Source organism: Protomyctophum bolini (genome assembly GCF_963924005.1).
Source record: "Protomyctophum bolini genome assembly, chromosome: 1".
NCBI classification, from domain to species: domain Eukaryota; kingdom Metazoa; phylum Chordata; class Actinopteri; order Myctophiformes; family Myctophidae; genus Protomyctophum; species Protomyctophum bolini.
This window is the reverse complement of record NC_137862.1, coordinates 35724576-35746194: the sequence shown is the minus strand read 5'-3', so window position 1 is coordinate 35746194 and position 21619 is coordinate 35724576. Positions and strand designations below refer to the sequence as shown.

The window sequence follows — 21619 nt, the reverse complement described above, 5'->3', positions numbered from 1 at the left end:
TCTGATAACAATACTGCACTATAGTTGCGACAGTAGGTCGCAGATTACTATGAAAGCAGTCAGTCCGTCAGTCAGTCAGTCAATCAATCTGTCCGCCCATTCGTCATACATCATCAGTCCGTGTTCAGCCGATCAAATCATCTAAGATTTGGTACACACAAAGACAAAGCTGGGCATATAGGAGGGGCTATAGCGTTCTGTGCTCAGCCAATCAAATCATCTAAAATGTGGTACACACAAACACACAAAGCTGGGCATAGGAGGGGATAGCACCCTCACGAATAGCAGTTTGTATTACAGACATCTAGTACAGAAAAGGGAAACTTTGTTGACAAATTGGTAATGTGGTATGAGTTATTTTACATGAATAACATTATTACATAAATGTAATATTGCTGAGCGACACATAACAAAGCAGTACTGGTATTCCTTTACTTTGAATTTCATTATATGGAATAGGCCAAGACCTCTACTATATCATTCTATTATATTATAATAATAGAATAGAATGATATAGTAGAGGTCTAGTATTGGTCTCAAATACATCAATGAGTGTTTATTACTGAGGCAAGTCTCAGTAATAAACACTCAATGAGTGCACATGGCTGGCAGACAGACAGACAGACAGACAGACAGGATGGCAGACAGACAGGCAGACAGGCAGGCAGGCAGGCAGGCAGACAGACAGTTTAATTCATTTTTTTGTTCTACCTGTTTTGAGGGGGGCTGGGGTGAAATGCAGCACCTTTCAGCACATGTCTATTCTATTTTAACCCCTGCCTTCCAAGAGGGCCCCTCCCTCTCAAGGCCTGTCATGCAGCAGAGGTGTTGGAAGAAAGGATGGTTGAAATATGGCCTGCCTGAGGTCATTGGGGTTTGCTACTTTGCTTTGTTCAGACAAGGGCTTGGGTCTAGACAGTGTCACACAGGGGAGGGTGCGGTTTATGATGGTAGGGGAGGCCTCTCTATTAAAGGCAAAGGCATTGAGGTACATAGAAGACTGACAGCAGTCAGTTACGTTTGTGGAGGAGACTACAGAATTAAGGATGCCTGAGCCAGCCAAAAAAGCAGGTAGGTTCATAATGATTACATTCAGCTGATTTTAAAACAGTACTAACATTTTCCCAACAATCCCAAATGTATTATTAACGTAGTGTTGGTGTTAGAACTGCCCAATACTTAGTTTTAATATGTAGACACATACATGAATCTGTCCAGGCTTTTGTGTATTTTCTTTTAAGTGTAAGAAATGTCAAACATTGCAAACAACCATCTGTGAGAAACATTTGGGCCACAGCCCTTTCAAGCCTATATGGAACTTTGAGTGCCAAGAAGCATGCGAATAAGATGAACAATGACAACTTACATACTTTATCTGCACCGTATTATATATTTTAAATAATTCACTGTCTCCTGTAACCTGTATTGTGTATGTCATGTGCTATATCAAGTCACGTGACCAAGTTATTTTGACAGCCATGAAGAGCAGCATCTAACTTTTCATTCTAACATAAACTTTTAGAAACTGTTGAGAGCTGTACAAAGTAATGTCAATACAGCCTGTTTTATGTACACATGGCATAAAACAGCCAAAACACCCTCATTTTAATAATTGACGTAACATCTGTACATTTAGGAAGGAATCATGAAAGGTTAAGCAACACATACTGTACTGTAAGCAACATGTAATAATACTGTAGGCCTATGTTGTTTTTTTCGGCTTGTTGAAACCCACAAAGTTCCACTAGTTTATGTCTTTCTAAGCTTCCTGGCTTAGTTAGACATCCCAAGTATCCAATAGTGTAGGCTAGAGAATACATCACAGCCGAAATCCTTGTTTTACAACATATGATTTTATGGGTTATTAATAAGTAGCTTGTTTGATCTGATTATTTGATTGGCTAACTATAGAGGAACTCGTGGAACAGCTAGGGAACACATGTTTAGTAAGAGTTATGGTGGGACAAGACACGACTGGCTCTGCTATGCTCCCGACATCATTGCATTCACAAAATAAGCATCACTCATGGTGTACCACTGATCTAAAAATTCCTGACAGGATTCCTATTTGACAAATGACTTTACACAGTTATTTTCTCTCAATGAGAATGCATTGCCTTTGTTTAGTGAGAAGCTTTACATATCAGATGACAGAATGCAACCCAAACAGTCAATTTGTGTGTGTGTGCTAAGTGCTGTAGCGTTCGGGATTTGCTGAACAACTACACTGTATTCAATACCAGCAGGAAACTCAATACCAGGTTTTCAAAAGGAGATTGACAGATTAGGCTATGTAAACACTGTATTATTTCACCATCTATTATTCACTTCATTCGTGAGCTTTTACGAAAATATTTACTGGCTTTACATTTGAATAAAATATAGAACCTTGATTAAAACAAAAAGCAGAACAACCCTAAATGTGCAATGACTAATGAGTACAGTATATATTGAATAGGTAGAAATTAATTAAAATGTAGTAAAAAAACAAATAATTGATGAAAACGTCTGTACAAATATTGTATTAATTAATATATTATATGTGGAAGATATTGATTTTAAATTGACATCTTCATAGACAGGCTTTGTAACGGCCAGAATGCAAAGATTATATAATATATAAATAGTGTCTGGCCAGAGATGCTGGACTGGGGTTAAGTTTATATGAGGCCATTGGGCCTCACACATCCCCAAGCACTCAGCGTTGCTGATATGAAGCTGTGCTCTTGTGGGAGTTGATGACTTTTGCAGTTCAAATAAGAACAGGTCCAAAGGAGAGGGGTTTACATGATTGAATGACTGCGAGCAGAAAATGACGAGAGCTGTCACAACAACGGAAAGTCTCAGGCTGCAAGCATATCATTCCTTCTGGTTCCAGAGTCTCAAAAATAGAGCCCAACTAATCCCTCTACTATGATACCTGGGACACCATTGCAGGCTGCTGGGATCATTTATTAGTACAGTATGGCACATATGTATTCTATATATAAACTCATAAGGTCATCTTGCATCATGTGGAATTCATTTGCTTCATGTGAACTCATATAGTGCAGGAGCTGCAGTATGTATAACTAATTCAACTCCTGCTTAGAGGGCTTTACCATACCGGAAACAGGATGCTTAACAAATTAGTTGTAGATGACTAAATTAATCCTGATAAAATCTCTCTCATATATAGTTATAAGTATGTGCTGTATATTTATTATGTCATTATGTCATACTTTGCCATTTTATTCAAAGTATTGAAAGGAAGAAAATGCATCCCTTTCAATTTAGTCTCAGCATTTGCCAAGAAACCAAAGACTCAGGAGGCAGAAGAGGGGTGTAATGTGGTCTTTGAGGCAGAAACAGAGAAACCTGGTGCAAAAGTGAAATGGCAGTGCAATGCAAAGGATATTGCCAGTGGCGACAAGTATGTGATCACGGCAGATGGAAACAACCACTCTCTCACCATACAAGCGGTCACTACAGAAGACGCCAATAGCTATGCTGTGATTGCTGGGGGTTCAAAGGTCAAGTTTGACCTGAAGGTCATATCAAAGGAAGGTGGGAGGCTTTGATTTTACAGATGTACTGTACACTTGAGGCACTCACTCACCTGTGTGGTATGCAGTCAAAAGAGCACGTACTCAATAAAAACAACATAGTGTGGAAACAGTATGTATTATGTACACTGTCTATGATCTCTTGGTCTTGGTCAGCATCTAACACAGAGGCCTAAAAGCACAACAATCCTAAAATTGTTTTTTTTAATCACATTTGCTTCCCTAGACAGTCACTTTCACAATCACGTTTTATTGAAAATGTATTGAAAAGCAACGCAATGCATGCAATAATTGTGAAATTATGTTACACAAACTGTGGGCCAAGTGTGACATAGTGTGATACTTGTCTCTTCTCCGAATGATGTGTGTTTAATTTGATAAGGTGGAGCTAAATCTGCACGCAAAGAGATGCAGTGACTCGGCTGTTAGTCTTGGTGGGTCCACAAGTGATAAATGGCTGCCTGTGGCCAATGTATGTGGCTCATATCATAACCAACCTTGCTCTTCGGCAAGGTGACCCTAACCCCTATACAGCAACAGATTATTTCCTCATGAGTACCTACCGGCCACCACTTGACTGTGGCTCAGAATAGGCATAAGAAGCAGCTGATAACACACTGCACATGGAAACTTGTTCCGCCATTTAAAGATGATAAAGCTGAAATGTTTGGGTGATAACAGATGGTGGCATGGCAAAGAATATTTGAGCTCTGACAACAATTTGGACAATAATTATTGAATTAAAATAGATCAAATCACACAAACAAGCGTGTAGTTGACTGAGCGATACTGGATTTGTATTATAGTTTAATCAATATTTAGTTTTTTGACAACTGATGGATAAAATGGTATAGAACATTTTGCCATTGTATGCCTCTTATTTGTGCCTGTTTGTCTCCACGTTGCTGGGTATACAGTAGACCTTAAGAAAACGAGCAAAGTCCCACCAGCAAAAGTTGATGGAGCAGACCAAAGCCCAGCAGCATCAGGGGAGGAGACCCCTGCCCCAGCCGCAGCAGAACCCATAACCACAGCAGGGGAGACCCCTGCCCCAGCTGCAGGACAAGGAGGAGAGACCCCTGCCCCAGTTGCAGCAGAACCCAAACCCAGCCCTGCTCCAGGCAGTGATGGTCCTCCATCTGATGGTAGGTCACACAATATAATATAAGCCCAAGCCTGGTGGAAGTACTGAATGAATGAATGAAGTCATTAATTAATTCATTCATTCATTTATGTGCATCACAATGACTTTGGAATTACAGTTTCCCATTTGACATTGCCCTATTGAAGTATTCTCATTATATTAACATTTTCTCTTGAATAGATGTAGGTCAGTCTGTCGATCGATCAGTCCAAACCTTTGGTACCAAACAAGATATCTCAAAAACTCCTTGCTGAATTGCTGTACACATTCGTGCTCCTCTGAGGATGAACTCTACTGATTTCGGAGACAAGGGTAGCTCAGTCGGTAGAGCTCTTACCTTTGGACCACAAGGTCATGGGTCCAGTCCCGGGAGCCAACTAAGCTTATGAGTAGTAGGGATTGGGTTTGGCAAGTTGTACGGTACAGTAAGTACTGGTCTGGGACCTTAACCCATTTTGACCTGAGATCAGATTCTAAAAATGTCTTGTATATCCTGACAGTTTTCTGAAAAAGCTATGTTTCTATGTCAGTGGCTCTTCGATTTTTCAAAAATAGCAGACCTACAAGCTCGTAGCGCGCTATGAGCTAGGACGACCTCGTCCTTTTATAGGGCGAGGTTGCCAGCTCGCCCTCAGGGCATTTTACTGGTGTTATTACTGTAGTTACAGAGACAGATAAAGAATGCCAGGAGGCTATGGATTCTACTTACTCATTAGCCTAAGGGTGGCACTATACTATAGGTAGCGTGGCATATTGTTGGTCCTCCCGTTTGTCCGACCATTACTAACACTATCCCAAACCCTAACCTCACAGGAAGCCTCACAGGGTGATTTATAACCCGCAGCACAGGTCGGACTAATGGGAGGACTGACTTACAGGGGAATTCCACTAATTTTCAACATTTTCATTAATATGTTGATCTGTTGAGTGGAAATAATAAAAAAAAGTCCCCCCCATTCTGTGTTTCCTAGAATCATTAACATTGTGAAGTACAATGTTAATGATTTTTTCATAACCGCATGTACTATATACCTCTATAGTATACACCTCATCAACATCATGGGTGGAATGGGTGAGGGAGTTGGGACCAATAAGAAAATGCAGATTTGAATGCAGTTGAGTAAGTGCATCCATGTTTTTTTTTTTACATCTGTGGCAGGTGGTGAGGGTGGAATGGGTGGCTGAATTGATGGTCTTGATGGAGAGGTAGAGCTGTGTGTCATCGGCATAGCAGTGAAACTGGAGAGGAGGGGACCTAAGCCGCTGTCAGCGTGTATGACTAGGGCTGTGGATGATTTGCAGTTGTATGAGACATATAATTTCAACAAGGATAGAGTTATGCCAATAGAGGGGGTTCCAGGGGTAGGGATGGAGCCCAAAACCGGATGACAAGCTTATTGAGTACCCGGTATCAATACGCGTTGGGCTTATCAAGCCTGTTATCGAGCATAGCAGCCCATAACGTCCAATCAAGTGAAGAGACGATCAAGAAATACATCTGGCACCCATGCTGGCACAAACATGTCAGTCTAAAAGTGTATTGATACCTGACAACCAGCGCTGCCTGGATAAACAAAATGACGCTTTTAAAGTGATGGTTCTTCAATATTATTTTCCAAAAGATACTGGTTCGGTTAAGAATTTGTCAATCTCCCGTCTTTCTACAAAATAATAGAAAATGCTCGATAGTGGGCTTGATAAGAACCCAGCTGGCCGGCTCGATAAGACTGATCGATAAGATGCTCGTTAAACGAGCTCCATCCCTATCCAGGGATCCCCAAATACGTTTAAACACATTAACCCTGTACATCATTTGAAAATAGGCGATCTACAAGCTCTAATCACAACACATTGTGTGCTTATAGATCTCTTTATTTTCAAAACATCTTGGGGTTAAGTGTACTGTTCAGGGACACAAGTTTCCACATGTGACCGAGGCCGGAGACAAACCGGCGGTGACCTTCGATTTACCAGATGGTCCCTCGCTAAGAATGAGGGCAGGAGAGAGAAGGTGTCAGCCAATAAGGAGGGATACATGGATAGATTTTAGATTCTGGAAATTAATGAAGTGCTTCTGTCTTTCAAGGGTGTGAATATCAGTGTCCTAGCCTGGTAAACCATTCCAGTTGTGTGAATTCACATTTAATATCATGCGTCTTCTGCATACCAGTCTGGGCCCAAGTGCTGAGTGGGCGTTGTCTGTCAATCACAGGGCCCTGAAGACTAAAGTGAACGCAGACACTGATTGACTCTTGGAAATGAATGGAGTGCTTCTGTTTTTCAAGCGTGTGGATATCAGTGTCCTATAGCCTGCATTATCATGCATCTTCTGCATACCAGTCTCCAAGTGCTGGGTGGGCGTTGTCTGTCAATCATAGGGCCCTGAACACAGACACTGATCGGCTCTTCCACTTTTTTGTTTCTACAAAACGTCCAGCGAGCGATTGGGTCCAGACCGGTCTGCAGAATGTGAATTCACGCGACTGTGATGCAGTTTACCAGGCTAATCAATGTCCATGGATGTTATCTACGACGTTGTCATAGTTGTCATAGTCTACGTTCTTTTTATTTCCACTCCATTTTGATTGGGCAAGTGAAAATCAGCCTTCAGAGGTTACCATTTCAATGTAATCACCCGAGGGTCAGACTCACTTCTGTAAATCACCTGAGGGTCAGACTCACTTCTGTAAATCACCTGAGGGTCAGACTCACTTCTGTAAATCACCTGAGGGTCAGACTCACTTCTGTAAATCACCTGAGGGTCAGACTCACTTCTGTAAATCACCTGAGGGTCAGACTCACTTCTGTAAATCACCTGAGGGTCAGACTCACTTCTGTAAATCACCTGAGGGTCAGACTCACTTCTGTAAATCACCTGAGGGTCAGACTCACTTCTGTAAATCACCTGAGGGTCAGACTCACTTCTGTAAATCATCCCATAATAAATACACAATGCAAAGGAAACCTTTTTAAAGTCCAGTAAAACTGGGCAGCCCAACTGGCCCAACGAGGGGTGGTGATGGTTACCAATGTCATCGATAGGGGCGTTCCAATGTCAGCCATGGCCCAGAAACAAGGCTATACTGTATATGTTTCACTCTCTCTGTGCTGCATGGCATCCATCTCTGCCACTTTCTGTGTCCGTCCCTTTCGCAGCACAGGTGTTTCTATTATTTAATTAAAATTATTGGATATCGCTTAAAATGTTAAATATGGATTTTGCTCTTAATATAGACCCACAAAGCATATTGTACTTTATTACATTCACAGTACACTAAGCCCCAAAGCAATGATTTAGGTAAACATTACTTATCCTAATCTTTCAAATCAACGCAGTCAAAATGAAATTAAATGTTGTTTCTGCTTTGTGTACAGTGTTTTCCTGCCAATCATCCAGCTGAATTAAAATGATTATCGAGAACTGATCTGTACAAAGGCGCAAAGTTGTTTTGCCAGCAATTTGCCTACTTTAATATCTGAACGTGCAATATTGTTTACTTGCCTGGTGATATGGAACACTTATTGCATTACACTACTTAACTATGCCAAACAGTCGAACATCATATCATGAGAATATGATGTTCATACTATGATGTTTTACTTTACTGTATTTAATTGATGGAAAGTTAAAACATGTTCCTGTCACTTACTCTAAAGTAAGCACATTTATTTGTACTTCCAAGTTCAATAGGCCTAATTGCAGTCATGACCCTGGACTGAGATAGGCTGAAACAAAGCATGTGAAAATGCCCTAAGCTGTCTAGTTAGCCAACTTATCTGTCACAAACGTGATTAGGACATCATACTTTCTGTTTTGGGGATAAAATAATAATAATATATAATAATAATCCATGATTATAGGCATGCCTTTTCAATGTTGCCATATACCCAATATTTCAGGTTTCATGTTTTAATTTAAATGGCACAGCATAAACATTTTGTTGCCTGTTGAGTGTTCTGCAGCTTGATTCCTGATTTTCTTGAAGGTACATACAGTAAATAGTATCTCTGTGAAGTTCCTGTGAGAGATAAATAGCTTGTTGTGACCATGGCACCCATAGTGGCACTGGCACCCACCACTGACTAACTGCCTCAAGACAGCGTGTGAGCCTGTAGAGGGTGCTGATACCCCATTTAACTAAAACAGTACAATGCAGTGAAAGTATTTTCCTTATATTATTCTTGGCAGCGCCATTGAGTTGTCTTTCCAGCTTGGATGTAATTCTCAACATCTCTGAGCTGCTTTTTTTGTTTAATAAATATGTTAGTATTAAACAACATATCAAATGTCGTAAGAAATCCCAGTAGTAGAACATATTGAAGAATTATTAAAATAGGTGATGTGCCATTAACAACCTATAGGCTATAAAATTCTCAAAATGTAATTCTGATTTAAGTACAGTAGCATGTGAGGTGTCAAACTAGAGGGTTTTCATGATTCTGAATCCATTGCATGCATTTGTTTTGGATGAAAAACAATACTTGGGCTAAAAACGGCCATAGCCACTTGCCCAAATGTGATAACCATCACATTGTAAAATGTGATAACCATCACATTTGTGATAACCATCACATTGTAAAATGTGATAACCATCACATTGTAAAATGTGATAACCATCACATTTGTGATAACCATCACATTGTAAAATGTGATAACCATCACATTGTAAAATGTGATAACCATCACATTTGTGATAACCATCACATTTGTGATGACTGCTAGGTTGTTAATGGTACATCACCTATTTTTGCATTTTTCAATATGTTCGCCTATTTGGATTTCTCAGTGCTTTTGATATGTTGTTACTAATATATTTATGAAACAAAAAAAGTTGAAATAGTTTCTGTTGCAATTTGTTTGAGGTTGACCACTTTTTTCCCCCATTGCCTTTACTACATCTTGGCCAGAATGACAATAACCCAAATGATGATGACTCTTTCTAACATGGATTTTGTTTTAAAATTGCACTTTCAGATGGACAGCCTCCAGACACTAGACAGGACCTCACTGGTCTCTTTACTGAGAAACCCCAGACTGCAGAAGTCGCTGTTGGTAAGTGGCAGATCCAAAATGCTCAAACTAATAATGATCTCTTAAATAGGGCCATGTCTCATTTGCTGCTAAAAGCTACTTGTAAGAAAAAACACACCCGTGTGAACTGAGTGGTGCAACTCCCCTCCCCCCTCCCCCCTCCTCTCTCTCTCTCTCTCTCCCTCATTAGCAGGCAACAGTGCAGCACTATCTCTCTCTCTCTCTCTCTGGCACAACAGCGCCCCTACTGGTACTCATTAAAGTCACATAGTCACATACATAGTCACATAGTCACATAGCCACATAGGTTAACACAGACATTGCTGTTCCTTGGAGTGCACTCAAAAAAGAAGAAAAATAATTTAATTCAAAAAGATAGTTGGTCCCGCCTGATGTGTCGCATGTTTGAGGGGGTGCGCACGTGTCCGATATGCGCTAGTCTGACATGCGTTGCGCCATGCTTGCGGTTAGGGTTAGGATAGGGGTTTGGGTTAGGTTGTCGCTCTAATGACAGCTGGACCAATGCGTTTGAGTCCCGATCCCGACGACAATAGACCCATCAGGGCCCAAGCGTTGCCCCCAGGGGCCACGTCAGGGCCCCACGGGGCCATGCCAGGGGCCCCTGGGGGCCACAGGCACACCGTTGCTCCAATCTGAACCAAACGTGGCACTAAACGCTACGTTAAACATTGCTGTAGTGCACTAGAAAGTGCACTACAGCAATGTTTAACACTTCCAATGGTCATAACGCGGTGGCTATTGCTCAGATCAGTGCAATATATGGCTGCATGGATTTGAAAGCCTGAAATTCTAGTATCACATTAAGGCTGAAACAATGTCATAATTTAAATGATCATCAAGCATTTACTTATTTTATGAATCATATTTTGTAATTCAAATATTGTATATGAGGTGTAAAACTACCCATTTGTGGTAAAATACAGAGATTAAAATATAATTTATTTTGCTAGCTTTAGTTATGATGATAATTCTTCTTCTTCTGTTTTCTACATCAATATAACCACATTATAACCATATTCAATGAAATGGGAATTTGTAAAAATGGCAAAATATGACTCCTATAACATTGTTGAAGTGGGACTCATAAAATGTCCCTGGGACTCATCTAAAAGCCCATCCTTGCATCCCGGGACTCATTACATTGAAAACATCACTGAAAATATATCTTTTATTTTTCTGTGCAGGTGAAAATATTACATTTGTGGCTAAGGTGAATGCTGAATCACTATTGAAGAAACCCACCTGCAAGTGGTTCAAGGGGAAATGGATGGACCTAGCCAGCAAAACTGGGAAACATCTGCAGATCAAGGAGCAATACGACCGGAACAATAAGGTAATTTTATGTTATTTTAAACTTTCAACATTTGCTTCTAGATACGCATGTGAGAACATCCCAATTGTTCTTATTTACAGAAAAATCTTTCCATACACTCATGAGGCCTGTATGAGGCCTCGGGATCTTGATGACACAGCGCGCTCCCGTGTGAGGGCATAAAACCCCTCTGCGACTTCCGCTTCTCACCCCGGATAAACCCTTTTCTTCTGCACAAGCAAGCGAGAAGGGCCACCCGGCGTATCTAATGCAAATGTATTGGTTAAATAACCATGGTTATCATATAACCTACAGTTATTTTAACCTTCAACATTTGCTTCTAGATGCATGTGAGACTCATACTCTCCCTTCGTTATCACTAAGAGAGAGAGAGAGAGAGAGAGAGAGAGAGAGAGAGAGAGAGAGAGAGAGAGAGAGACCATCCCTGGTTGAACCCGTCCTCAGAAGTTGAACATGCCTCCCCTGGGATTTATCAATCTACCATTCAGACCTCGGTCTGATTGGAGAGATAGGTTCATAATCTCAAGGTCCAACGGGTCCCTGACCCAAGGACATTGCACACTTGCCAGGAGCTGGCATCCAAAGTTGCCCAGACTCTGACCTGACCATACTGGTCTGGTCTCAACCCCTAACTGATGAGTCCCTGAGGACAAGAACTATAGGGGCCTGAGGGCGGCTCCCACAGCAACTTGCAGGACTGCATGAGCCACCGAGGGCTCAGTAACGTCCAGGTTGTAAAACCTTGCAAAAGTTGAAGGCGACGACCAGTTCGCCGCTAAACAATCATCCTGTACCGATATGCCCTTGTATAGAGCCCAGGATGCTGTGGGTAGAGTGAGCCCTCAACCCCACAGGTGGTAGAGTACCTCTGCTGGAGTAAGCCTTCTGAATGGCCTCCACAATCCATTTGGACAGCCTGACCTCAGTCACTGGCTTCCCCATGACTCCAGTACCTCATGCCACAAACAACTGACTTCCTTTTCTGAATTAAGGAAACCGTTCTGGCCATGTACACCCGTATGGCCCTGACCGGGCACAAGGTGTGCAACCTCTCATCCTCAGCTGACGCAAAAGGAGGGGGGTGTCAACATTGTCATGTTTTTCTTTTGGCTCATGATGTTCTTTTTATCCTCTTATTTTATGTTCAGCACTTGGAGTTAGGGATCCCGTTTTTTTGCTCCCGATCCGATCATTTGATTTTGATTATCTGCAATACCGATTTTTCCCGATCCCATATTTATATGTTTATGACACTTGAGATGAGATGAGATATACTTTATTAATCCCCGAAGGGAAATTGAAGCGCTACAACAGTGGACATAAACACACTACACCAGGACCACACGCAAACTTTGGGGGAGGCAATTCTTATGCATTTGCATTATAGAGTCTGATGGCAGTTGGCCATATCACAATAGTACAATATCCAAAATCACAGACGATATCCAGTCTAATATCATGATATTGATAGAATATTGATACTAGGGATGTCCCGATCACGTCTTTTGCTCCCGATCCGATTCCGATCATTTGAAAATGACGTGATCGGCCCCGTTTTCCGATCACGTGATTGGATCGGGACAACCCTGAACCCTATACTTGGTTTTGCATCAGATGTACATATGCTATATCGTCTCTGTTGAGTGGAAAACTCACAAGTCCAAAACGGTTACTTTTCAAAATTAAAATTAAAAAAAGGCAAAAGTAGTACATCTACAAGCTTAAAACTTGTCACTTCGTGCTGTGTTTCTAGCTGCGTTTCGAGCTTGCTACTTTTGTCCGACGCTGTAGTATGCAAGTCGGGCGTTAATTTACGGAAAAACACAAAGAGTTTGAATGGAGATAAGAGGTTTATGCCCGACAGCAACAATATATATAAAGTTTAATTTATTGATGTCATTACTATGTATTTTGCAGTCCTACACCTTTGAGATGCAGGTCATTGGAGCCAAGGCTAATTTTGCTGGAGCATACCGGTGTGAGGTGACCTCTAGGGACAAGTTTGACAGCTGCACCTTTGATTTGACTGTACATGGTAGGTATGCCGGCTGCAGTATCATAACATCCTTCTGCTAATTACCCTGGAAGTTACCAATGCAGTGGGTCCCCAGTGGATATCTTTATTTAAAATGGAATTTTGGATTAATTATGAAAATATGCTCTGTGCAACTGCAAACAATGGCTTAGCTGGTTCTCCAACATTTGTGATGTGAACTGATCCCTTAATGTATTTGGTATTTGGCTGCAGATCTGAAAATATGTTGTGCCAGGGTGTATATATATATATAGATATATATATATACACGGTGTGTGTGTATATATATATATATATATATATATATATATATATATATATATATATATATATATATATAAATGTATATATATAAATAAATATGTTGTGAGCTTGCAGAATGTGTTGTGGTTAACTGAATTTGATTCTACATTAAGTAATGTTGCTGGGGACCCACTGGAACCCCCTCAAGGACCCTTGGGGTCCCCAGACACAACTGGCTTATAGTGTTCAGTTCACACATTTTGCTCAATACGGTAATTTCACTTTCTTAGGGTTATGTTAAGCACCTTATTTTCTACATAAATTAAAACAGATGGAAATCTGGAGAGTTTACATGCAAAACTGAGATTGTTTGATGCTATATATTTGATCATATTGACTTACATCGACTGTTCTTTCTTATGTCTTGCATTACATTTCAGAGGTTCCGAAGGATGTAGATGGATTTGACATAAGAGCAGCGTTTAGACGCACGTAAGTAATTTTTTATTTAATGTATAGCTTAACCTGCATGTTAACCTGTGAAAAAGTTAAACATAATAGAACCCTGTCACACTTATTAGAGATGGAGTGCCGTGATCTTTTTTTCTGTTTTGTATGTGTCTATGAAGTTAAATTACTACTCTAATAGTCCCCCAGATGTGGTAAGAATATTAAAATATGTCTTCCCTGTGTGTTTTTGGTTTCTTCCTGAAAGCTGAAAACCTTTGAGTCAAAAAGCCCAATCGAAAATACACAATTTGTCTTACATCATAACCGTAACCCCTCAGCTAACCCCTCCCCCATTATCATACAACACACAGCTGTTGGCGAGGCTTAAGTTCAGGTGGGTAGTGCTACGGTGAAAACCAGGTATACTTACAGTAATGAACTGGTGGGTGTGGCCACATTAAAAAAACCATAATTTTAACACTTTCTGTACACTTTTTTTTAAAATAAATCTTCCTCCTAGTATAATCATAGTACCTGATGATCATGTTTTAACATAATATGCTGACAATGTACTCAATATAAAAACAATAACTAAAATATGAATTAATGGTTATTGTTCAACTCATGCCTTTAATATTCCACATTTTATCACAGGCATGACATACTGGATCCAAATGTTACCTTTTCATAATGGGGGCTACGATATCGTGTTTAGTTAATATGTTGGTTGATACCCCGCCTTTTTAATTGGGCCTAATCATTGGAATAGTTATTAGCAGTTAAAACAGATGATTTCATCTCTTTGATTTGGTTACGAACCAGGCCGCTGCATTTTGGACCACCTCATTTCGGAGATGTATTTATTTAATAGACAAAGACAAAATCTACAATTTAAGCATTTAGCAGACGCTCTTAATACAGAGCGATTTACAGTAAGCAAGAACATAAAACATGGTAATACATCAAATAGATAAAAATACTAAAATAGTCATCATGAATCATACGTAAGCTTAAGAACCTAACAGTGGAATATCTATCTACTACACTACACTATATATACTATAGTATACGATATATACTATAGTATTAGTAATATAATATAATAAATTGGTAAACCTAATTTGAACGTAGTTGTCTTTGTACAGTAGCTGATAAAAGTAACATATGGCAAAAAGTACAATTGTTTCCTCCGACTCAACCCTAGATAACTTGTACAGGTGCTATAACCTTTAAATGCTATTTGCCTGATACTCAGGTAATTTGTATCAAAATGATATAGGAATATAAACTGATGCACTTTTTTATTTGCTGATCAGGACAAAGCACATTTATTCAGGAAGTAATTAAATAATTCATTGCTGTTTAAACATACTTAATCAATAGTAATCAACTGTATCGCGGTGCTACCATATTGGGCATGTAAAGATAAAGAATAATAACTGTGGACATGCAAACTCATTAGGGGTGGTGAAGCTGCTAAGAAGAAGAGTGGACCATCAACAAGGTATAAGGGTGTTTGTTGCAACAGCGGAGGCTCATATTCAAACTATGAGATATGATTGTGAATGTAAAGAGAACTCAGGACAAGGAATGAAGCCTCATGGCTTGTTGTTCTTTTCTTTTGGGTCAAACATAACTCATATAGTTTGGATAATGTTGTCTCCATTGGTTTGAGGGAGTGATCCACAGTAGAGATCAAGAGAGGATTAAAAAAAACGCAGTTTAATTTTTTAAGTTTATGTGCAGTACATGGAATTATCTTCCATTGTGTTATAACACAGGCCTTTCCAGACATATGAGTTCAAATTGTATAATCTGGTCAGGTTTTAATAAGTTACTGTATACAAAGTATACTGGTCGGGTTTAAGGCCACCTATCACCTCTCCCTGATACAACTGGATCACTGTCAAAACAGCAAAGCCGGCTGCACAAACAACTACCCAGCAGAGTGACTTTTGGCCCTGGTTTGACTATATTGAAAGTGCCTTATGTGCTAAAACACATAGGCATAGCCCACTGACAGGGCTTCCACACAGAGGAAGTGAAGCCATATGTGCACTGTAACTTCACCTTTCACAGTCTAATCCCGATTGCCTGCGAGATCAGAGGCAGGAGATAAACACACAAGCAAACCTATATATCCTTGCCTTTATCTTCCATTCAATTGGAGCAGACATTGCACACAGGGATTTGGACCAGGTGCAGCTATTAACCTTGAATGCATCGTTTTGTTCACATTTGGAGGATTGCTGCTGTGATCTTCTCATTGGCAGCTAGCCTGCTACAGGGAAATCAACTATCGATCCAAACTGATAGCTGTGCACTTGAATGAATTGTGGTAAACAGTTCTGTTTACCTGTACTGTATGTTTCTCAACGTCTGGTCCGGGGACCCACCAGGAGTCCTATGTCTGTAACACTGATATTGTGATGTTGGTGGCTGATGTCTCTACAGTAGCTTAGATGATGCAGACGGAGGGGAACTGGACTTCACTTCCTTGTTAAAGAAGAGGTGAGTATCTAGAAAATAAAACCAAGCACACAATTAGCTTTTGATGACATAATAGAAATACTTTCCACTGTTATAAGTAATATAATATTATTTTGAAATGTTATTGTCTAAAATGTTGTTAACACTGACAGAGATTGGATTGATTGTTTTGTTATAGCCTACTAAACAAGAGTAACCATATGTTTTAGAGCATGCAAAAACATTTCTCCTGCATTCACTGCCTGTGGGGAATCAATTATTGATTTGTAGCATGTGATTTGCGTCTGCAAATTTTGCCAATTAGAGGTTTTGGAACACTAGTCACAGCCAGTAACAGCACAAATTCCAATAAATACGAATCCTATGTTATAGACCAAACCTTGGGTTAAAGGAACTTTTCACAATTCCTGCAATTTACTTAACAGTTGGCAAATTGCTGTGAGGCTCAAAAAAATTATTTTCAAACTTTTTTGTTTGTTTTTCAGGAAATTAAGCACGTATTATTGTTAATGCAGTTACAGTATCATTATTATTACTATTAATATATAATAATCAAATAGAGATATAGGTTTCTGCCCGACAGCAACAATATCCAACTGCACTAATTTACAGTTGTAAGCAACATACTACATACAGTACATTGTTTTTTTAGTTCATTGTCATTCACAATATTTAAACTGCATGCAATGCAAAGTCACAATCCTATCTCATCTAAAATACATGAAGTAGTAGGGTACAGTATGCAGCCTACCCTGAAGTGAAAATATCTTCTAAGATTTACAATCCCACATAATTCTGCATAATATTAACATGGTTAATCCTTGCTTTTAAAATGTCCAGGTTTCCATTCTGCTGACTGATGAGTTTTGTGTGTTAATCTGTATGGTTTGTTTTATCATGCTTGCCGCTTGGGTTCTGCTTCTGAATGAGCAGCAGTTTTACTAAATCTTCAACCCGGTAAGAAACTGCTGATATTATTGTTATGCTGTCTGGTTGACATGTTCAAAATAATCTTTGTTTATCATGTGCACATCCTTGAGTGGAACACAAAACTATTTTGTTGGGAATTTACATTTCATTAAATAGGGAAATTAATTGCACAATGGTGATGTTCTTGTGACTGATTTATGCTTTTGGGTTGCTTTATCTGCAGAAAAGCTGCAGTGAGCAATGAACCGTCTGAGGATGTGTGGGCCGTTCTCAACAAGTCCCCAGCTTCACAATATGAGAAGATTGCCTTCCAGTATGGCCTCACAGACCTACGAGGAATGCTCAAGAGACTGAAGAAGATGAAGCAAGAGTCACAGAACAGCGCAGGTTGGGGCTGTATTTCTCTTGGGCCAAGCTTTACCTGCTCGGACAATGATGATGATGATTATGTACTGTATAGCATTATGTGAGCTAGTCAGTCATGGTGGTTATGTAACTGTGCCAAGTGCCAAGTGATTAAATCCACGTAATTCCACTCTTGTCACATACTGCAGTAACCTGTAGGCTTTGCTCCCCCTGTGGATTCTGTCGTCCCCCCCCCCCCCCCCAGTTCTGACTATTGTACTTTTTGTCCACGACACAGCTTTCGGCAAGAAGATGGATCCTGCTTACCAAGTGCAGAAGGGGCAAACAGTCAAACTCGCTGTCGAGGTGGCTGATCCAAATGCTGACGTAAAATGGACGAAGAATGGAGTGGAGATTAAGGCAACTGGGAGGTTGGGATTGGGGAAAGGGGGCAACTTCTTTGCATTTCATCTCCCTCCATTATGAATACAGACTATATGGGACTCCATTACGCTAATGTAATCTTTTCACTTCTCTCCCATTCTTTGCTGTACTCTCCGACTGACCTACCCACCACCTGCAACATGTGGATGGACTCACTCCCATGTCATTTCATTACATTACTAGCAAGTACGTGTCCTAGTGAGAATAAACTGAGTAACAAGAAAAACAACATTGTTTAAGCTCAGTTCGAAACAACCATTTCCCCCCAATGCATCTTCTTCCTCTTCATACCAATTTGCCCAATCCTGCATGTCTAAAGACAATCTTTTTCAACCTCTCAGACAATTATGATTTTTGTACTTCACACTGCAAGTTTCCTTGTCATTTTCCAGGTATATTTTTGAGAGTGTTGGCAACATGCGGTATCTCACCATTAACCACTGCTCACTGGCGGATGATGCGTGCTACGCCTGTGTGATTGGAGAGGAGAAGAGCACCACTGAGCTCTTGGTCATGGGTATGTATTAAAAATCTAATCGCTTTCAACCTGGTGTCTCTAATTTGGGCAGATCATTGCAGACACATTTTTTTTAATCCATCTAACTAAATACACAATGCCAAAAGATCATATATTATATGCACACTTGTATTCTGTTTCTATAATAAATATTGGTTAAATCTATTCGTGAGTTATCTGACTGAACTATGATAATGGCTACTGCATTGGTACTTATAGGGCTAAGACAAGGAGTATAACAGATACAGTGGATATGTTTATAACAGGTAGCCTATTGCATAACCACACCAGAGCATTGTGGGTGTTGTTCACAACAGGCAATGGTGTAGTCTATCTATAATTCCTTTATTTTACTGTAGTTCTTTTCTCCAAATTAAGTTGATTATTTGTTTTCACCATGTAGAGACTTTGAGTACTTAGAAAAGAAAGGACAATATACATCTGTAAACTATATTGTAAATGCACAAAATCTGTCTGTGTGTGTGTGTGTGTGTGTGTGTGTGTGTGTGTGTGTGTGTGTGTGTGTGTGTGTGTGTGTGTGTGTGTCAATGTCATACAAGTATCAACTAAAGAAAGAAAAACGTGACTGTTTTCTCTAGACACACCCGTGCAGGTCGTGAAGAATCTAGAGGATCAGCAAGCCATGAAGGGAGAACGAGTGGAGTTGGAGTGTCAGGTGTCAGATGAAGGAGCCACAGTCAAGTGGTGAGACATTAAACTTAAATTAAATTAACTAATTAAGTTCTTACTATTGTCAGGATACGACTAGGAGTAGACCCATTATGCAGGAACATGCAGGAAACCGCAAGAGTTGAAGTAGAATCACACTTTACTTGAAAACACAGAAACAAAAGTAGCCTACACCTTCAAAGAGGGATCAAATTGTAATTTAAATTAAACCTGTAACTAGAACAAACACCTGGTAAGGATTAGGATTGACGACGAACAAGCAACCGAGTACGTGTTAGTTCCAGACACCTTAAATACTCACAGTCTGAATTAATTAGTCACCGCTGGGAACCCCAGGTGGAACCAGTCTCACAATCAGGCCGCACAGAGAAGGGGGAGGGGGTGAGCACGAGCATGCAGCAGAGTCACGACAGAGTGCAGTAGCTGCACAAGACAGGGGTGAGGGAGATTGTGACTATTCGTCAATTAGTCAACTTTATTTATATAGTGCCAAATCACAAGTTGTCTCAAGACTCCCTACAAATTAGACATTACTTTCAGTCTACAAAGACCCAACCATTCCCCTATGATGACGTGATGGTGGAAAGGGAAACTCTATGCATGAGACTCGATCATCATGCATATAAGGAAGCATGAGGTCAATCCTCCCCCCCCCCCACCAGGTTGGCAGAGGAAGTGTAGCGCCCAGGATTACATTAGATAATTGACACTGGGTTGCAAAATAGTGTAGGAAAAAAAGGAAAACTCACACTCCACTATGGCACTATCTCCTTGAACCATTTCATCACTGCATCCAAAGTGACATTTTTACAAGTTTGTTTGTTCTATTTTTTATTGAGCAATCAACATATCAATCAACATATCAATCAGTAGGAGCTATTTGGTCAGTTTAGAATTCCGGTGCTCACATTATGAACTTCTGTGCAGGGAAAAGGATGGCGTGGAGCTGACAAGAGATGAGCTCCTCAAATACCGCTTCAAGAAAGACGGTTGCAAACATATATTGATCATCAATGAGGTCACAAAGGAAGACTGTGGAAACTACAAGGTTATAACAAGTGGAGGTGCATCAACGGCCGAAGTCATGGTGCACGGTAAGTAGAGTTAATCGGCAAGGAAACAACATTGTTATCCAGCCTTGTCAAAAGCACATCATGTGTATCCAAAGAACACATTCAGGACTGGGCATGAAACACAATTGTACACAGAGAAGAAGCTAAAGATTCTATGGTAAACACACGTCCACATACCCTATCAATAGTCACATGGCTGTGTCCCTTTTGGCATGCTTCTATGCTGCCCAACCTTGGAATATGCTGGCTCGTAGCCTACATTGACCCACACCATTCTGCCAAGGCTGCCGCACACACACATCCAAATGCCATCTAAAGTTAGCAGACAAGGCCCATATTTTATCTGAAGGGCACTGGTCTGGACAAATGACCCTTGTGGTCTCACTCTCTCTTTCTTTCCCAGTATTGTGTTGTAGAGCTGGTGGTTTAGTGTTGCTTGTACTTATGTTTATGAGCTGGATAATTGTTGTCACATAAAACATAAAACTGTGAGTTTGACATTATTTTTGCTAACTGTGTCACTCAACTCCACAACAGGTGTTAAATGGATCATGTCGTTACATTATGTTTAGAAAAACTTCAATTCCAATCCACAGGTGATCGTTTAGGAATGTTGGATGGGAACGGTTCAAACTCATCCCTACATGGACGTAGGAAAAATATATACATGTCTAAGAAACAATCTACTTTCACCTTCTTTGTGACTACCAAGTAACCATGTCATCTTAAGTTCATTAGCTTATAGAGGAGTTGAAGTACTGTCACAAAATCGACCTTGCAATTCATGCATTGATATTTCATATATTTTCATTTAGAAACAGCCACTTCAATGTGGCTATATATATACACAGTATACTATAGCATGCATGCATATACAGTATATATTGTTGTGGTGTGTGTGTGTGTGTGTGTGTGTGTGTGTGTGTGTGTGTGTGTGTGTGTGTGTGTGTGTGTGTAAATCAGCATTTTAAACCTGATCCTTTCCCTGCTCTCAGTCCAGTTAAGTTTATCTGGACTCTTAATCAGACACAGCGGTTGCCAAGAATGACCAGCTGTCAATACTGCAGCGGAGCTCAACACCTCATCTAGAGTCAAACTCCCATTATAGTGCCATTCTCAGCTCATTTGTCCTCCATGGGTGCCAGCTAACATCAAGCTCCTGTAACCTTTGTTAGGAGTGTGGTACGATAGTTAGTTACTTTTAGATACTGTATTTGTCCTCAATTATTAGGTGCTTACATACATACCACAAACAAATAATAATAATAATAGTCATTAAATAAATTACAGTATTACAGAATTTGATGGGTCACACAATAGAGTCAAG

The 21619-nt window shown here is 40.1% G+C and overlaps 1 protein-coding gene across 1 annotated transcript in view; it reads left to right on the top strand.

Annotated features, from left to right (window-relative positions):
* Positions 1-1046: 1046 nt before the first annotated feature.
* Positions 1047-21619, top strand: part of mybpc3 (myosin binding protein C3) — a gene marked incomplete at its 5' end in the record, with an annotated part of 43073 nt that continues 22500 nt past the window's right edge. Inside the window, 13 exons of the mRNA XM_080770482.1 lie at positions 1047-1071; positions 3283-3546; positions 4463-4690; positions 9665-9742; positions 10927-11075; positions 12993-13110; positions 13794-13845; positions 16258-16314; positions 17447-17610; positions 17867-17999; positions 18405-18529; positions 19129-19234; positions 20147-20313. Coding sequence (XP_080626608.1) covers positions 1047-1071; positions 3283-3546; positions 4463-4690; positions 9665-9742; positions 10927-11075; positions 12993-13110; positions 13794-13845; positions 16258-16314; positions 17447-17610; positions 17867-17999; positions 18405-18529; positions 19129-19234; positions 20147-20313 — 1666 coding nt within the window. The remainder of the gene's footprint in view (positions 1072-3282; positions 3547-4462; positions 4691-9664; positions 9743-10926; positions 11076-12992; positions 13111-13793; positions 13846-16257; positions 16315-17446; positions 17611-17866; positions 18000-18404; positions 18530-19128; positions 19235-20146; positions 20314-21619) is intronic.